The 15859-nt window shown below is 40.2% G+C and overlaps 1 protein-coding gene across 2 annotated transcripts in view; it reads left to right on the top strand.

Moving 5' to 3' along the window:
• Nucleotides 1-15859, top strand: part of uggt1 (UDP-glucose glycoprotein glucosyltransferase 1) — a 124210-nt gene that overhangs the window by 10574 nt on the left and 97777 nt on the right. For both annotated transcript variants that reach the window (XM_067995512.1, XM_067995511.1), the window contains exons 6-15: nucleotides 1112-1286; nucleotides 2203-2299; nucleotides 4253-4331; nucleotides 5631-5731; nucleotides 8965-9064; nucleotides 9519-9579; nucleotides 11057-11148; nucleotides 11275-11425; nucleotides 12846-12965; nucleotides 14031-14116. In XM_067995512.1, coding sequence (XP_067851613.1) covers nucleotides 1112-1286; nucleotides 2203-2299; nucleotides 4253-4331; nucleotides 5631-5731; nucleotides 8965-9064; nucleotides 9519-9579; nucleotides 11057-11148; nucleotides 11275-11425; nucleotides 12846-12965; nucleotides 14031-14116 — 1062 coding nt within the window. The remainder of the gene's footprint in view (nucleotides 1-1111; nucleotides 1287-2202; nucleotides 2300-4252; nucleotides 4332-5630; nucleotides 5732-8964; nucleotides 9065-9518; nucleotides 9580-11056; nucleotides 11149-11274; nucleotides 11426-12845; nucleotides 12966-14030; nucleotides 14117-15859) is intronic.

Genomic DNA, 15859 nt, shown 5'->3' with positions numbered 1-15859 from the left:
TTTGCAAGTTATTGTAAAATTACTGGAGCAGTGTGCACAGTATTTGATAGGCTCATGTGTGTGATGTTATTTTCACTGCTGTGAAAGTAGCATACATAGATTGTTGTTTGAGAAGTTGGGGAGAAGTTTTCTAATGGTTTAGTACTTCAAAGGATTAACTTTCAAAACCACTCTGGTCCCTTGTAGCGTTTCCATCGCATCCTTTCACGATAGCCATACAAGCGCTCTTGAACACCTGCAGTGCTAGCTAAGAAAGTTAGCATGGCAAAACAGTGCTTTGCACTAATAGGTCCTCAGCTGACTGAGGATTATGCACAAAACTGTAGGAATTAAACATGGCCATATATAAGATGTTCTGTGGTAATAAATAAAAATGAAAATAGTGCTCCAATATATTAGATATTTACTTAAATGTCAATATGTAAGATGAGTTATTAAATTTGCACCTTGTTTTTTTATCTGTTTGGACTTCATTGCAGCTGAATCTTTATATTTGCCCTGGCTAGTTTTATGGACAAATGCAACATATTGTGACGTTGAGTGATACAGACCAGAAGAGTCTCAGGCTTTGTCCCTTGGCTCAGTTGAGTGAGCTGATCTCAGCTGGGACAGCCTTGGGCATCCCTAAGTTAGGCAGGGGAAAAATTATCCAGAGTTCAAGCACTTGATAATTAAACTGTGAGTCCTGTTGAAAGAGCACGAGATTGGACTCACCTTGATGGCTGCCTTGATTGAATAGTCGACCCATATTTAATTCTCTAACTTACACCTGAATAATGGCTTCTAGGAGCAGCAGTGGAAATTGTGACCACCAACAGAGCCATATCCCAGGATGAGATGTTGCTTTCAGGAAAGGAGAGCTTAAGGGAAGAACGGTGGAGGAAATTTTTTATGAAGTATTTTGTGAATTGCATCTTAGAAATTTTCAATTTGGATCTGAAAGTCGGACCAAAGTTTTATGTTTAATAATTATAGTCAAAACAAAATAAAATCATTTACTGGTTTAAATAAAATTTACCAATTGAAATGCCTTAAAGGGGAACTATTCAATACAATTTTACATGGAAGTTAATGGCAGTTTATAATTCTGATTTCTATCTTTTACTGTCAGATCCAAGCCGTACTTGTTTAAAGGAGATCACATTGAGGCACCCTTGAGAACTGAACTTCCGGTGGTGATTCTGTATGGTGAGATCGGTACCAAAGAGTTTTCCAGGTTCCACAAGCTTCTTCGTTCCAAATCGGACGTCGGAAGTGTCAACTATGTGCTCCGGCATTATGTTGCTGTAAGTAAAATAAGCTGCTTTGTGATTAAGCTTGCTCCTAAGTTGCATGTGTATTCATGTCATTTGGGGAACTCCTCTCAAGTATTGTCAAAGTGGTTGTGTATAAGAAAATAAGTAAAATAAGAAATACGAGTAGGAGTCAGCCATACGGCTCCTCGAACTTCCTCTGCCTTTCATTAAGATTATGGCTGATCTTCTACCTCGGTTCCACTTTCCCGTCCTATCCCCATATCCCTTGATTCCCTTAGTGTCCAAAAATCTATCGATCTCATTCTTGAATATACTCAACATCTGAGCATCCAGGATTGGGAAATTTCCACTTGCTAAATAAGGTGCTTTACTTTTCAGTAACCACATTTTTCCTTGCCAATTTTCTGTCTTTCCCTCCACAAGGCATTGCATCCTTGCTGCGTTATGATTCCAGAGGTTACTCTCTGGTATCATGTCTAAGTGGCCATTTTCACATGGGAGCCTTGATCCAGTGGTGCTGACACCAATTCTAGCCCCATTGGCATAGGTTTGTGGGACTGTCTGCTGTTCAAGCTGCTCTGGCCATTCTTTTTTTAAATTTCAGCTCACTTTCTTAACACTGGGTGGATTGCAGCAGCAACACACAGATTTCAGCTAGGAGAGAATGGTGATTAAAAAATTGCTTGAGCTTTAGCAAAGTTTTCAATGTTGCATTCAGCTTTGTGACGTGGAAGCAGGATTTGTGAGGCAGTTGGAGGGAATCCTAAGGGATGGAGCACTAAAGAAAGATGTTCATCTTTATAGATAAGGTCGCAGGAAACACATTTTTAAACAATTAAATTACTGCATTGTGGTCAATTATTTCATTTAAATAATGAGCAAACACTTAATGTTTGTATCAGAAGTTTTTGTTTTTATTTCATGTTTTTGGACATTTTTTTTACAGCATACAAGTGAGGAGAAGGTCTTCCTTTCTGGTTATGGTGTTGAGCTTGCCATTAAAAGCACCGAATATAAGGCCAAAGATGACACCCAAGTCACAGGTGATTAAAATAATTTCATTTCTGTACCTTTTCAAAATTCGTACAAATGTGAGTGCTTAATTTAAATTGTGTGCTCAAACTTGTATCACCGTGCTGTTTTCACCTAAAGGCTAATTTTCAAATCGGAACCCCTTGTAATATTTATAGTGTATTATTGCTGAAATAACTTCATAATTTTAAAAAGAAATGATAACATTAACTGATATTGTAATGATAGAGGGTCAAGCTGAATACCTTCACAATTTTCCCCTCTTTCTTACCCGATGTCATGATTCTGGCTGGGTTATGGCCCTGTGGGTGCTGGTGGAACCACGAGTACCTCTCCCAAATGGTCCTTTTTCAGGTGTGAGAATAGACAGTCAGTGTCTTCAGGCTGCTGGACTGTGGAGGGCATTACACAAGAGGCTGAGCAAGTTCTCACACGTGAACACCTCCAGCAGGTGTCCCTGATCATCAGTAAGGGGAGGTGAGGCCAGTGAAAGCACTCAAACTATTGCTCCAGCAGAGGTGAGGTAACCCAGTACTGACCAGGAATTGAACCTGGGAACTTCTGATTAGAATGGCTTAGTGCTACACCAGGTGATGCCTTTACTCCGAAGCCATCAGGGAAAGCTCAGGCTGGTCAAAGCATTGTGCAAATCATGATGACTTCCTCAGAAAAGGAACTGCAAATGATATTCATTTGATTTTAAGTCTTAATGATTGGAAACAAACATTTACTGGCTTGTGTGAATGACTGTTAATTGTAGGTACAGTATTGTGATTCCATTTGTGCAGAAATGGTTGATTTATAACAAGTCAAACTATAGTGGAAGCACTCATCTTTCATAGACCTATGAAAAATCAAATGGTTAAAAAAATCAGACTTGTAATTTTTTTTTCTGTTGAGAGTTTCTTAAAATGATAAGTGCTGATGACATGATTAGAAACAGAGCAATCATTAAACATTACCATGTGGTAGTTGTTTGACATCAGTAGAAATGGATATTAATACAAGATACATGGTAGTCATGCTTTTGAACAGTGTGTTAATTTAACTCCTTCACACTTTCAGGCTCAGAAGCTGCTCCCAAATTTTTCCTTTAATTATGCAATCAACAATCATTGTTAGTGCAAAAGTATTTTAAAAATGTGCAATTATGACAGAAAAAAGGAGGTTAAAGCAATCCAGTGGATGTAGTCTATTCAGATTTTCAAAAGGTATTAGGCTTTTAAGGAAGATCAATTTGATGGCAAATTAGTTAGCTGGATTAAAAAATTGACTTGGCAATAAGAGGAGAAAAGTGACAAATGGAGAAGACTCTGTCTAAAGTAAAGTGGCAAATGGAGTTATGCAATGGTCTATCTAGGTCCACTACTGTTCCCACTATTGTTGAATGCTACGGAAAAAAGTGGCATTTGTGACAATACAAAATTTGTTAATGACACCGGACGGTACGGTTAGAACCAAATTGGAAGACAGATTTGAATCAATGAAGGAGTTTGGCGATGGAACAGCAGATGGATTTAGGTGTGGAGAAGTATAAGATAAGGCATGTCGGAGTAGGGGTAATAAAATATGTATGTCATGAAAGAGTATCAATTAGCAAGGTGGAAATAGATTTAGAAGTGATTATTGTTATGTTTCTCCAGTTTTATCATGTTGCTAAGTCATGATAGAGTATGATTCCATGGGTGCCCTTTGATTGTATCTCAATATAAACCATTGCTTTCAGCCGTGGAGATACAAGAGAGAAAAAAGTAATTCATTCAGATACGGATCATTAGATTTCTTCCATGACTTACCAGTTTAATGAAGATATGATTTTATTGTGTTGATCATGGTGAGGTGGTGGGGGGAGAGGGGAGACAGGAAACGAGAGAGCTTCATCTTTCAAATTTGTTGCCATTTATTTAAGCACTCCTATTGTGAATGACTTAGTTGTACCCAGGCATTTTATTGTTGTCTTACAGGCTCTGAACTGAATGCCACGGTGATAAATGAAAATGATCCTGTTGATGAAGTCCAAGGATTCCTCTTTGGAAAGCTGAAGTAAGAGTCTACACAGGAAAACTGGGCTACTAAGAAATGGGACCCCAAGACAGTGTTACTTGCATATATCCAGACATGAGTTCAAATCCCGCTACGGCAGCTGGGGAATTTAAATTCAGTTAATTAAATAAAAGCTGGAATAAAAAGCTAGTATCAGTAATGGTGACCATGAAAAACCCATCTGGTTCACTAATGTCCTTTAGGGAAGGAAACCTGCTGTCCTTTCCCAGTATGGCCTATATGTGACTCCAGACCCACAGCAATGTGGTTGATTCTTAACTGCCCTCTGAAATGGCCTAGCCAAGCCTCTCAGTTGTACAACCCCGCGACAAAAAGCCACACCAACTGCAACGATTCAAGAAGGCGGCTCACCACCACCTTCTCAAGGGCAGTTAGGGATGGGCAATAAATGCTGGCCTTGCCAGTGACGCCCACATCCCATGAATGATTTTAAAAAAAGACATTCGAACAAGTGGTCCGGGGACCCTTCAAAGATATAAGGCACATTTATGTGCAAATTTCAGTTGAAGACTTTTATTTTAGTGTCAGTTGTTGTCATATGATTTATTTTATTTCAAGATGGTTCATTGCACAGGGCTGTATGTATGAAAATTCCTGCCAGCCTAAAGAGTAAGCTGTGATCATAGCATATAAATGCAAAATTGGCATGCTTCAGGTGAGAATAGAGATTACAAAAAATCCCCCACAGAGTATTAGCTGCATCAAAAACAGTACACTGTTGATTAACTCCTTTACAAATGAAAGCTGGATCAATATCTGGTTATGATCAGACTGAAAGTACAAAGCTAAGTGGAGATCATTGGTACCCTGTGATCTCATTCCTGTTTGAATCTTGGGAATACCATTTATGGAATGTAGGGAATTAAGTTGAATAATCCAATCTGAAAGATGAGATTTATACTCATTTACTTTCAAGAGTTGAAAAGAATTTTTTGAGAATTTTGGGAACTTTCTTGTGGTTACTATGTCCCTTGTGAGTTGAGATGGTTGATGTAAATTGTACACAACCTGTTGGGAGGAGTAAGTTCTATGTCCTTAATGGTGTTTCCGTGTTCCAGGGTTTCTTATGATAATGTATATTAAAGATTGCTTCAGAAAGTATTGTGCCCTTTGGTGGATTCACCTCATGGTAAAGTTTGAAACATTAAGCTTGAAGGTATTGCCTTCTGTGAACAGCTGTATAAATAGGAACTTCAGTCATTATTGGCCTCAGTATCAAATGTGTTATGGGTGAATTCCTTTTGTAGTAATTGTGCTTTTGTTTTTCCTTGTTGATAGACAGCTATACCCTGAGATCAAGGAACAGCTAAAGGAACTGAGGAAGCACCTGGTTGAAAGCACAAATGAGATGTCACCTCTCAAAGTCTGGCAGCTGCAAGGTAGGCTGAGAGGGATGTTGTCCAATTTGGAACTGTCATGAAGTTCTCAGTCTTGTCATTACATGGAAACAACTTACTAGTTTAAATGTTCAGAAATATTGTTGGATAGCATGATGGAAGATCAACTTTTTTTTGCTAACAAGTACTGATATAGACAAATAGAAACATGAAATCATCTCTTCTCCTTTAATGACCCCATTACTGTAGTGGTGGTTGTTACTATTACAATGATGTCTGTTGTCACACTCTGTCCTGTCATTCCTGCTGTAGTTCTCCAACCCCCCCACCCCCCCAGAAGGATCCTAGCTCTTTTCATTGGTTCTCAATTCATTTAAAATTGTCTCCCTCTGTTTGAAGTTAGAGGGATGAACAGATGAGGAGTTCAAGTGTTGTTGGCCACTTCTTCCACAAGTACTAACTTGTGCCTCAGTAACTTTGTTGGATTTTCATCAGACTTGCGAAGTAATGTCAAACTGTGAGAGATGAGAGTAGGCTACCACAGTGCATACTTTTTACAGAACCGTACTTGCATTGGTTGACTTCACTGACTGTTGAATTGATTTTGATCATCTGAAGGTTCATAGAAACGTGTGTCAGTTGGATCAAGTTTTGCTGACAGGATACACTTTTATCCTCCCCAAAAAATATCTGCATTGTCAGAATATTATAAGCTTATTGAATTTTCAGGAACACAACAGGTTAAAATGCTACAGGAGAAGGCAACAAAGTTGAAGCACTTCAGATCTAAAGTTGTGTCTGTTGCCAGACTAAACCGATGTCTTTTTTAAAATTCATCCTCACTGAGTATTTAATGGATGCAGCAAGAAATCAGGTTACTCCTGATTGGTCTGGAAACAGATCCTGTATAGTGCTGGGTCGGATCAGAAGTAGGTCAATCAGCCGCTTGAGCCTGTTACATAGAAACATAGAAAATAGGAGCAGGAGTAGGCCATTCGGCCCTTCGAGCCTGCTCCGCCATTCAATATGATCATGGCTGATCCTCTATCTCAATAGCATATTTCCATTCTCTCCCCATACCCCTTGATGCCTTTTGTGTCTAGAAATCTATCTAGCTCCTTCTTAAGTGACTTCAGTGACTTGGCCTCCACAGCCTTCTGTGGTAGAGAATTCCACAGGTTCACCACCCTCTGAGTGAAGACATTTCTCCTTATCTCAGTCCTAAATGTCCTACCCGTATCCTGAGACTGTGACCCCTCGGTCTGGACCCCCCAGCCAGGGGAAACGTCCTCCCTGTATCCAGTCTGTTTAGCCCTGTCAGAATTTTATATGTTTCAATGAGATCCCCTCTCATTCTTCTAAACTGGAGTGAATACAGGCTGAGTCGACCCAATCTCTCCTCATACGACAACCCTGCCATCCCAGGAATCAGTCTGGTGAACCTTCGCTGCACTCCTTCAATGGCAAGTACTGTTCCACCATCTACCTGCCTTGGTTCCGTAAACCTTAATGTCCTTGCTTAACAAAATTCTATCAATCTCAATTTTGAAATTTTTAATTCCCTAGCCTCAACAGCTTTTTGGGAGAGAGAGTTCCAGAATTCCTTTACCCTTTGTGTGAAGAAATGCTTCCTGACATCACCCTTGAACGGCCTACCTCTAATGTTAAGGTTATGCCTCCTTGTTTTGAACTCCCCCACCAGAGGAAATAGTTTCTCTCTATCGACCCTATCCATTCCTTTAATCATCTGAAACACATCAATTAGATCACCCTGTAATTTTCCATTAATGGATGTGTTCAGCAGGAATCTTCATTGCTAATGTTGTAGAATTTCTGCTTTGCTTCTTTAGTTATGAAATGGAGGCCCTGCAAGTTCTCAAAGAAATCTTTCAGCTAGATTTAAAAAAAAATAATCCTGGCCCATACATTGATACAGTCGCCTCCTTTCATTGCCTCAATATGTTCCTTGCTGTTGCTTGTGGACAGAGTTGTACAGATTGAAGCTGACTTACACTACGTCAAAACAATTTCAAGCTGACAATTAGCCAAGGAAAATTAAGGGAGTGTACAGTAACACTAGGTTCAAATAGGTAACTGAGAAGAATGTTTTTAAATAAAATAGTGGCTGGATTTAGCTCAAAACCAATATATTTCTTTCCTCTCTATAAATACCCCTACTGGGTCAGCCAGAAATATCTGCCAAAAAGTAGGAAATGTAATATCTATCGGCGAGCAAAATATGCCCTTTTAGCGTCACAGTTGGCCTTGCTGCTTTGGTTTGCAGGAAGGTTTAACCAAGCAAATCCTATCAATTAAAGAAAGAAAGACTTGCATTTATACAGTGCCTTTCACGATCTCAGGACGTCCCAAAGCACTTTACTGAATATGTCCAAATAAGAACATCGTGTTGTGGGAGAAGAAGTTTATGCTTTTGACAGAAGAGATTTGTTTTCAGAACATGGTTGCAGTGTGCTAATTTATCTGCAAAATGACTGCGCTGGAGGAGCATCAGGAGTGATACTTTTCTATTTACTAATGTTTGTCAATGAAATTAAATATGAAGTTTTTTATGCAGTTTGTGGTGTAAGTACACCCTAAGGTCTTTGTCCAAGTGTTACATAGGAAGGACCCATTGGCTTAGGAGTCTTAGAATAAAAATGCCATGAAAGGAATTAATCTGTCATTTTCCCATGCCATAGACTGGCTTTGGCTGAGAGGATAACTGGGTGACTTGCTCACCACACTCCTCCTGTGATTGAAATGAGGCCTACCATTCTTCCCCTATAGATTGGTCTTATTAGTTAGCATTGTCTGGTCTCATTAGTTTGAAACAAGAAACCAGAATAGCTGCAAGACGAGGAAAGAGCAGTGGTGAAATCTACAACTTCCATACAGAAAGAATAATACCTCTTTTTAAAAAAAATGACTATCATTGTTCCAGACAGTATTGCACTGTCCTTGAGGTCTATCTGGCAATCCATTCCAAGCGTTTGTCATTCTTTGTTTGAAGAGCTTCTTGGTATCAGTTCTAAATTAACTGTTTACCTGTTTGAACCTGTGTCCCCTTGTCCAACTCTCACAGTTTAATTTAAAGTAGTATTCCGGATTTACTTTTTCCATTCCCTCAACTATCTTAAATAACTATCCCCTCAGACTCCTCCATTCCAGGGTGAAAATCCCAAGTCTCTCCAGTCTTTCTATGTACTGTTTATATGTTCTAGCCAATTTAATGACTTGAATTGTTATGAAGTTTGTATATATATTTATCTTAACAGACCTAAGCTTCCAAACTGCTGCTCGAATCTTGGCTGCACCTACAGTTGATGCTTTGACGGTTATGCGTGATTTGAGCCAGAACTTTCCCACCAAGGCCAGGTACCGTAGTAGACCTCTGTTTATTGTTGTTAAGCCATATTGATATTATAAAAATATTACATTTCTGTTTTAAAGATATAATTGTCAGAATATATTTGATCTTGAGTACTCTTGTTCAAAGTCCATGTTGTATTAGCAGAAGTCATTGGAACTGTGGAATAGAATTTATTTCTTTAGGAGTTAGATATGTTCCATGACTCAGTTGATGACGTTATCACCTTTGGAGTTTGAGGGAACCATTAAATGTTTTTCATTTGGTTTAGATTTTTAATTTTGGAGACTTTCTGAAAGTGACAGAGAAAACGAGTCAAAAGGCAGAGAAAAATAATGGTGTTCATAAAATGTTAATGGACATCTAATAGATGTTGTTCAGTGTCTAGGAAGCCATGATTGATTCTAAGTTTCTAAACTACAGTATGAATGTACAATGTTTGCTCCATTTTTCAACATATAGATCTATAACCAGAACTGTTGTGAACTCTGACATGAGGAAGGAAGTAGAAGAGAACCAACGGGTAAGTGTGCAATTTAAATCCGATCATTCCTGCGCCAAATAATTGGCATTGTTGGTTAAAAGACATCAAGTTCAGCTGAATGCAGTGCCATGGCTTGAGAATTGTAGGGTAGCTTGCACTGAACTGATGAAGGTAGGTTGAGATGGTTAAGGCTGGTAACTGCTGCTTGTCTAAGTGGCTCTATAAAGTCCTGTAGCTTCTGAAGGTATTCAAGCTTGGTCAGTGGCTCTTTTTGGATACATTTCTGCTAGTGTGCATGTTTCTACAGATACAGTAGTATTTGGTGCAGAATTGCATGCACACTGATAAAACAGTCATTTCAGACTGTCAAAATATAGCCATGTTATTCATGCCATTGGGAGCATCAGCAGTTGAAAAGTTTGTTGAAGTATTGAATATCTTCCAGTTTAATTTTCACATAACTGTAGTGTTTGGTATGTGTACAATACTGAAATAGGTCAGTTTTGTGACCTGTTTGATATTACAGGCAATTTGCTGGTTTATAATTCTCACACAGTGAGTCTTTCATTTGTTGGGACTGATGGGGTATTCGAACACATGTAATTATTTTTAAAGAAATTCATCTGACTTGAAGTGTTTTTATTCATGCATTTCAGTAGTTTTAATTGTATTTCTAGTGTGACTGAAAGTGTGCCAGTGTTCCGGCTGAGCAACGAGAATGTTCAGTCCAGTAAAGTTGTACGGGTGTCTCTCTTCTTCCGTGTGTTTCTACTTTCCTGTTTTCCTAGCCCCTCAATCTCTGGATCTTGCGCCAGTGCCCACCTAGAATAATAGGACAATATGTACCAATTTTTTTTGATCTTTAGACATTGGCAAAAATATAAAACTTGTGGAGGTTTTGTCTGCCATGCTGAACACTGGTGAAAGTGGCAAAGAACTGAAAGAAGCCACTTTGCTGCCGTTATTGTGAAATAGTAACGACAGCTGCTGCTGTTACATCAGTCAGTTTCTGTAGATTTGAAACTTCATATATCTTTTTCTCTTCCTGATTTTCTCCCTTGCCCTACTACTTAAGTCAATGACTCTTATTTGCAGTTTCATTCCACGGGTGCCCATTAATCTTGTACGATCTGTGACAGTGAGTTTCAACATTCGACCATAGGGGCATCACAGTTGAGCCTGACCTGTCTACACCTGATGTGCACGCTTGCAGACTTCCTGCAGGAGTTGCTAGTTAGTGATTGGGAACCTTGGACGATTTTTTTATTTAACTTTCCTCCCTAAACCAGGGACACTGAGACCGATTGCAATACCTGGACTGCTTTTCTGGAAGGGATCAGCTAACAGCAGAGACTGAGGATCTCCCTGGTCTGTGTGTCTCAAGTGCTGTCTGGATAAACAAACTATAGACCATTAGGGGACTCCACAAATAAGAATTTTATACAGAGGCGGTAATTAGTGCTTTAGGAATCGCAAAGAAACATTTTTGGCAGTAATGTTTTTTTTTTATTTTCAGTATTTCAAAGAAACTCTGGGCCTCCACCCAGGTGACTCCGCACTTTTCATCAATGGCCTTAGTATTGATCTTGACGTGCAAGATGTCTTCAGGTATGGAGAGTCAATCCATCTCAATATATGCAACTAAATGGTTAATGCAGAATATAAATTGTTTGCAGTGAAACAGAGTTATTTTTCCAATCAAAATTAATCTTCCTGCCTTTGTGTGCTTGTCAGTGTTCTGGACCTGCTACGCAATGAGGCCCGCCTTATGGAAGGCCTGCATGATCTGGGGATCCAGGGGGATGAGCTACATGAACTGCTGAAGCTAAATGTGCAACCAGTGGATTCTGACTATGGTGTGGACATTCGAAACCCAGCTATCTATGTAAGTTTGATTATCCAGCACCATTGGTTTTGTTATCATTGTCCAAACAGGGCTACTTGCTGAAGTTTGGTATAGTTCGTGACAACAGGTTCTACCCTTAATTAATTTTACAAGCCAAGTACAGTGTTGGCTAGATTATCATCCACTCCTCTAAATCTTGGCATGCATTCTTAGAGAGTGTCTTGTTACTTCCTCTTAGTTTAAAGAACCATTAAGCAGAATTTTGATTAGTTTAAGCACTTTCTACACTCCCAATTCTGTTGAATGATTTGCATTTTTCAATCATTGTCCTGATAACATCATTAGAAGTACTAGCTTTGAGAACTAACTGATTCTGACAGTATAAGGGAGCAGAATTAACATCAGTTGATACCATCATTATAGTCCAGGATACTTCAGTTTCAGCTGTTTGTTAATTGCATTCAAACTCCAAACTCCCAATGACATCATCAGCACTCTTGAACCAACAAAGTGATAGCAAAAAATCAATCCTAGTTGTTTTTAACTAACTGACTAGATGTTGACACTCTCTCTTTAAGATGATGGACAGTGCCTGCATTAATCTGAAATCAGAAATTAGGAATTGCATTGTCTAATTGATAATTTGAAACATTCCCTTTTGCTCGGTTCAACATTCTGCCTTTTCAAATGTGTTACATGCCCAATTTATGGAGAAAAAACTTGGTTGATAGAAATAAAACTACTGTTTGTAATGAGTTTACAGCTCCCTTAGTATCTGTCCCATTGTGCTGAGTTTAAACAAGACTCCAATGCTTGAAAGTTATTGAAAAGCTCCTCCTTAGATCCCAGGGATCTCTTGCGTGAGTTGTGGTCACAGTGAAAACAAATTGAAGATTTCATAGATTGTGGACTGCAGCTGAAGTTGAGTTCCTCAGGGTCCTTCTGTATGCATGCTGATCAGGAGCTATCATTTTATTTTTTTCAATGATTGCTGCCTGGCTTTGCTGCTGTTTGAGTCAAATTTTCCCCTTTCAGTGAAGTTCCCAACAGGCTTATGTTCACCAATTTATTTGTGCATTAAAGCCAATTATTGGCCAGAGCATTAACATGTGGTCTAATTAAACTGGAATAGTTACCGTGAATGGAAATTGGCGTAAGTCTGCTTTAAGGAAATTAAATGCAATGAAATCCAAGTGTGAAAACCAGGGTTTCTTTGCATCATACTTTCTATTCTCTCTCATTATTGTTTTCTTTTGTTCTTGAGTTATCATAACTTTTTCTTGGAATTACACATAATGCGATATGTTTGAGGACTTGTACTTACTATTAAAGTTTCTCCTGAGCATTTTGAAGAATGCAATTTAGCAGTTCAGGCAACTGTAAAATGCTACCAACTCAGCTGTGAATGTGCTTCTTGATAGATGATATTCAGAATGACTTTTTTTTTCTTTCAAAATAGTGGATCAATAATCTGGAGATAGATAGCAAATACAACACATGGCCTTCTAGTGTGCAGGAGCTTCTGAGACCCACGTTTCCTGGAGTTATCCGGCAGATTCGGAAAAACTTCCACAACTTTGTAAGTGAAAAGGAAATGATTGAGTTTTGTTTATATACATGGCAGTCAATGGTCTCAATATTTCCAATTAGATGGTATGATTACTTATGTTTAGAAGAAAATAAGCCATGAATTTTTTTATTTTCTAAAAGCAATTTTGAAAAAAATGTGAATTAACTGGCAATGTATATGAGCTCTTCAAACTGGACTTTTTTGATGAAATTTGTGCTAATAAATATGACTGATGTCTATGCTGGATAATGGAACATCTTTTTATTTTTCAAATGGTATTCATATTGAGCATGCCTGATGTACTATAAAGGTTCCTTTTACTTTGCTCCAAAATATGGTGGCTTAGCTCCACCATTAATGCATCTCGTACTTTTATTCTGTGTTGGTTTTTCCACTTCCTACACCAAACATCCTTTTGGCATCTCCGAGGGAGGTTGCCTTTGTGTGCCAAATTGTGGCAAGTGTTGTTGGCCTGTGCCCGCATGCAACAGGGTTTAGACTGCCTAAGCTTTGTTCTCTTGGGACATCTCTCAGCCATCAGAGAGGAGAGACTGTGATCCCTACAGTCGGGATTCAAAACTAGGTACCAATGGTATTACTAGTTATCAGTGTTAAAAGGGCAGTGTGTGACCTACTGCATGCTCTGGTTCCCATGATGCTCCTTTTCAAAGAATTGTCTCTGCGTTTGATAGTGTATTTTTTACTGCCGCATCTTGTTATGGGACACATATCACGCAAGACCTCAAGTTGATTCTAAATTGTTTTACAAAATTTGTTTACAAGGAGCAAATTGCTTGCTCAGTGATGCACCCATTTTGAGGCTTCAACTGCGCAAAATACTGCAGTGTCTCAAACATCTTAGGCTTAGTACAATGTGTGTTAATATTCAGACAGTATTTTCTGTAATATAGCTAGAATCTTCATAAATTATGGCAGTTTGGCACTCGTGACGCTGAGATCCTATTTGCTTCTCTGAACTGTTGACACTTAAAAGAGTGAAGTCTCTGACTTCTGTGTTGATGAGCAACAACATATAATGTTCACACTATTTCTCATCATTCTGTTTAATTTTAGGTGGTTGTTGTCGACCCAACTGATGAGAGCACTCCTGAGTTGCTGAAAATGGCTGAAATGTTTTATACTAATGACATCCCACTCAGGTGTGTGTTCCATGTTGGAAACCAAGTGGTCTTTGTTTGATGATCTTGTAATTTTGGTCACTGCCGTATTTTAAAAGGGACATCTTTTGAGACTGATATCCCCACCATCACGGAAGCCAGTCTTCGGCCAATTCGATTCACTCCACGTGATATCAAGAAACGGCTGAGTGCACTGGATACAGCAAAGGCTATGGGCCCCGACAACATCCCAGCTGTAGTGCTGAAGACTTGTGCTCCAGAACTAGCTGCGCCTCTAGCCAAGCTGTTCCAGTACAGCTACAACACTGGCATCCACCCGACAATGTGGAAAATTGCCCAGGTATGTCCTGTCCACAAAAAGCAGGACAAATCCAATCCGGCCAATTACCGCCCCATCAGTCTACTCTCAATCATCAGCAAAGTGATGGAAGGTGTCGTCGACAGTGCTATCAAGCGGCACTTACTCACCAATAACCTGCTCACCGATGCTCAGTTTGGGTTCCGCCAGGACCACTCGGCTCCAGACCTCATTACAGCCTTGATCCAAACATGGACAAAAGAGCTGAATTCCAGAGGTGAGGTGAGAGTGACTGCCCTTGACATCAAGGCAGCATTTGACCGAGTGTGGCACCAAGGAGCCCTAGTAAAATTGAAGTCAATGGGAATCAGGGGGAAAACTCTCCAGTGGCTGGAGTCATACCTAGCACAAAGGAAGATGGTAGTGGTTGTTGGAGGCCAATCATCTCAGCCCCAGGACATTGCTGCAGGAGTTCCTCAGGGCAGTGTCCTTGGCCCAACTATCTTCAGCTGCTTCATCAATGACCTTCCCTCCATCATAAGGTCAGAAATGGGGATGTTCGCTGATGACTGCACAGTGTTCAGTTCCATTCGCAACCCCTCAGATAATGAAGCAGTCCGAGCCCGCATGCAGCAAGACCTGGACAACATCCAGGCTTGGGCTCATAAGTGGCAAGTAACATTCGCGCCAGATAAGTGCCAGGCAATGACCATCTCCAACAAGAGAGAGTCTAACCACCTCCCCTTGACATTCAACGGCATTACCATCGCCGAATCCCCCACCATCAACATCCTGGGGGTCACCATTGACCAGAAACTTAACTGGACCAGCCATATAAATACTGTGGCTACGAGAGCAGGTCAGAGGCTGGGTATTCTGCGGCGAGTGACTCACCTCCTGACTCCCCAAAGCCTTTCCACCATCTACAAGGCACAAGTCAGGAGTGTGATGGAATACTCTCCACTTGCCTGGATGAGTGCAGCTCCAACAACACTCAAGAAGCTCGACACCATCCAAGATAAAGCAGCCCGCTTGATTGGCACCCCATCCACCACCCTAAACATTCACTCCCTTCACCACCGGCGCACTGTGGCTGCAGTGTGTACCATCCACAGGATGCACTGCAGCAACTCGCCAAGGCTTCTTCGACAGCACCTCCCAAACCCGCGACCTCTACCACCTAGAAGGACAAGAGCAGCAGGCGCATGGGAACAACACCACCTGCACGTTCCCCTCCAAGTCACACACCATCCCGACTTGGAAATATATCGCCGTTCCTTCATTGTCGCTGGGTCAAAATCCTGGAACTCCCTTCCTAACAGCACTGTGGGAGAACCGTCACCACACGGACTGCAGCGGTTCAAGAAGGCGGCTCACCACCACCTTCTCAAGGGCAATTAGGGATGGGCAATAAATGCTGGCCTCGCCAGCGACGCCCACATCCCGTGAACGAATAAAAGAAATTT

This window comes from Heptranchias perlo, chromosome 13 (assembly GCF_035084215.1).
Source record: "Heptranchias perlo isolate sHepPer1 chromosome 13, sHepPer1.hap1, whole genome shotgun sequence".
In the NCBI taxonomy this organism is placed as follows: Eukaryota; Metazoa; Chordata; class Chondrichthyes; order Hexanchiformes; family Hexanchidae; genus Heptranchias; species Heptranchias perlo.
The sequence above is the reverse complement of the archived record's forward strand: the minus strand, read 5'-3'. Positions and strand labels throughout refer to the sequence as shown.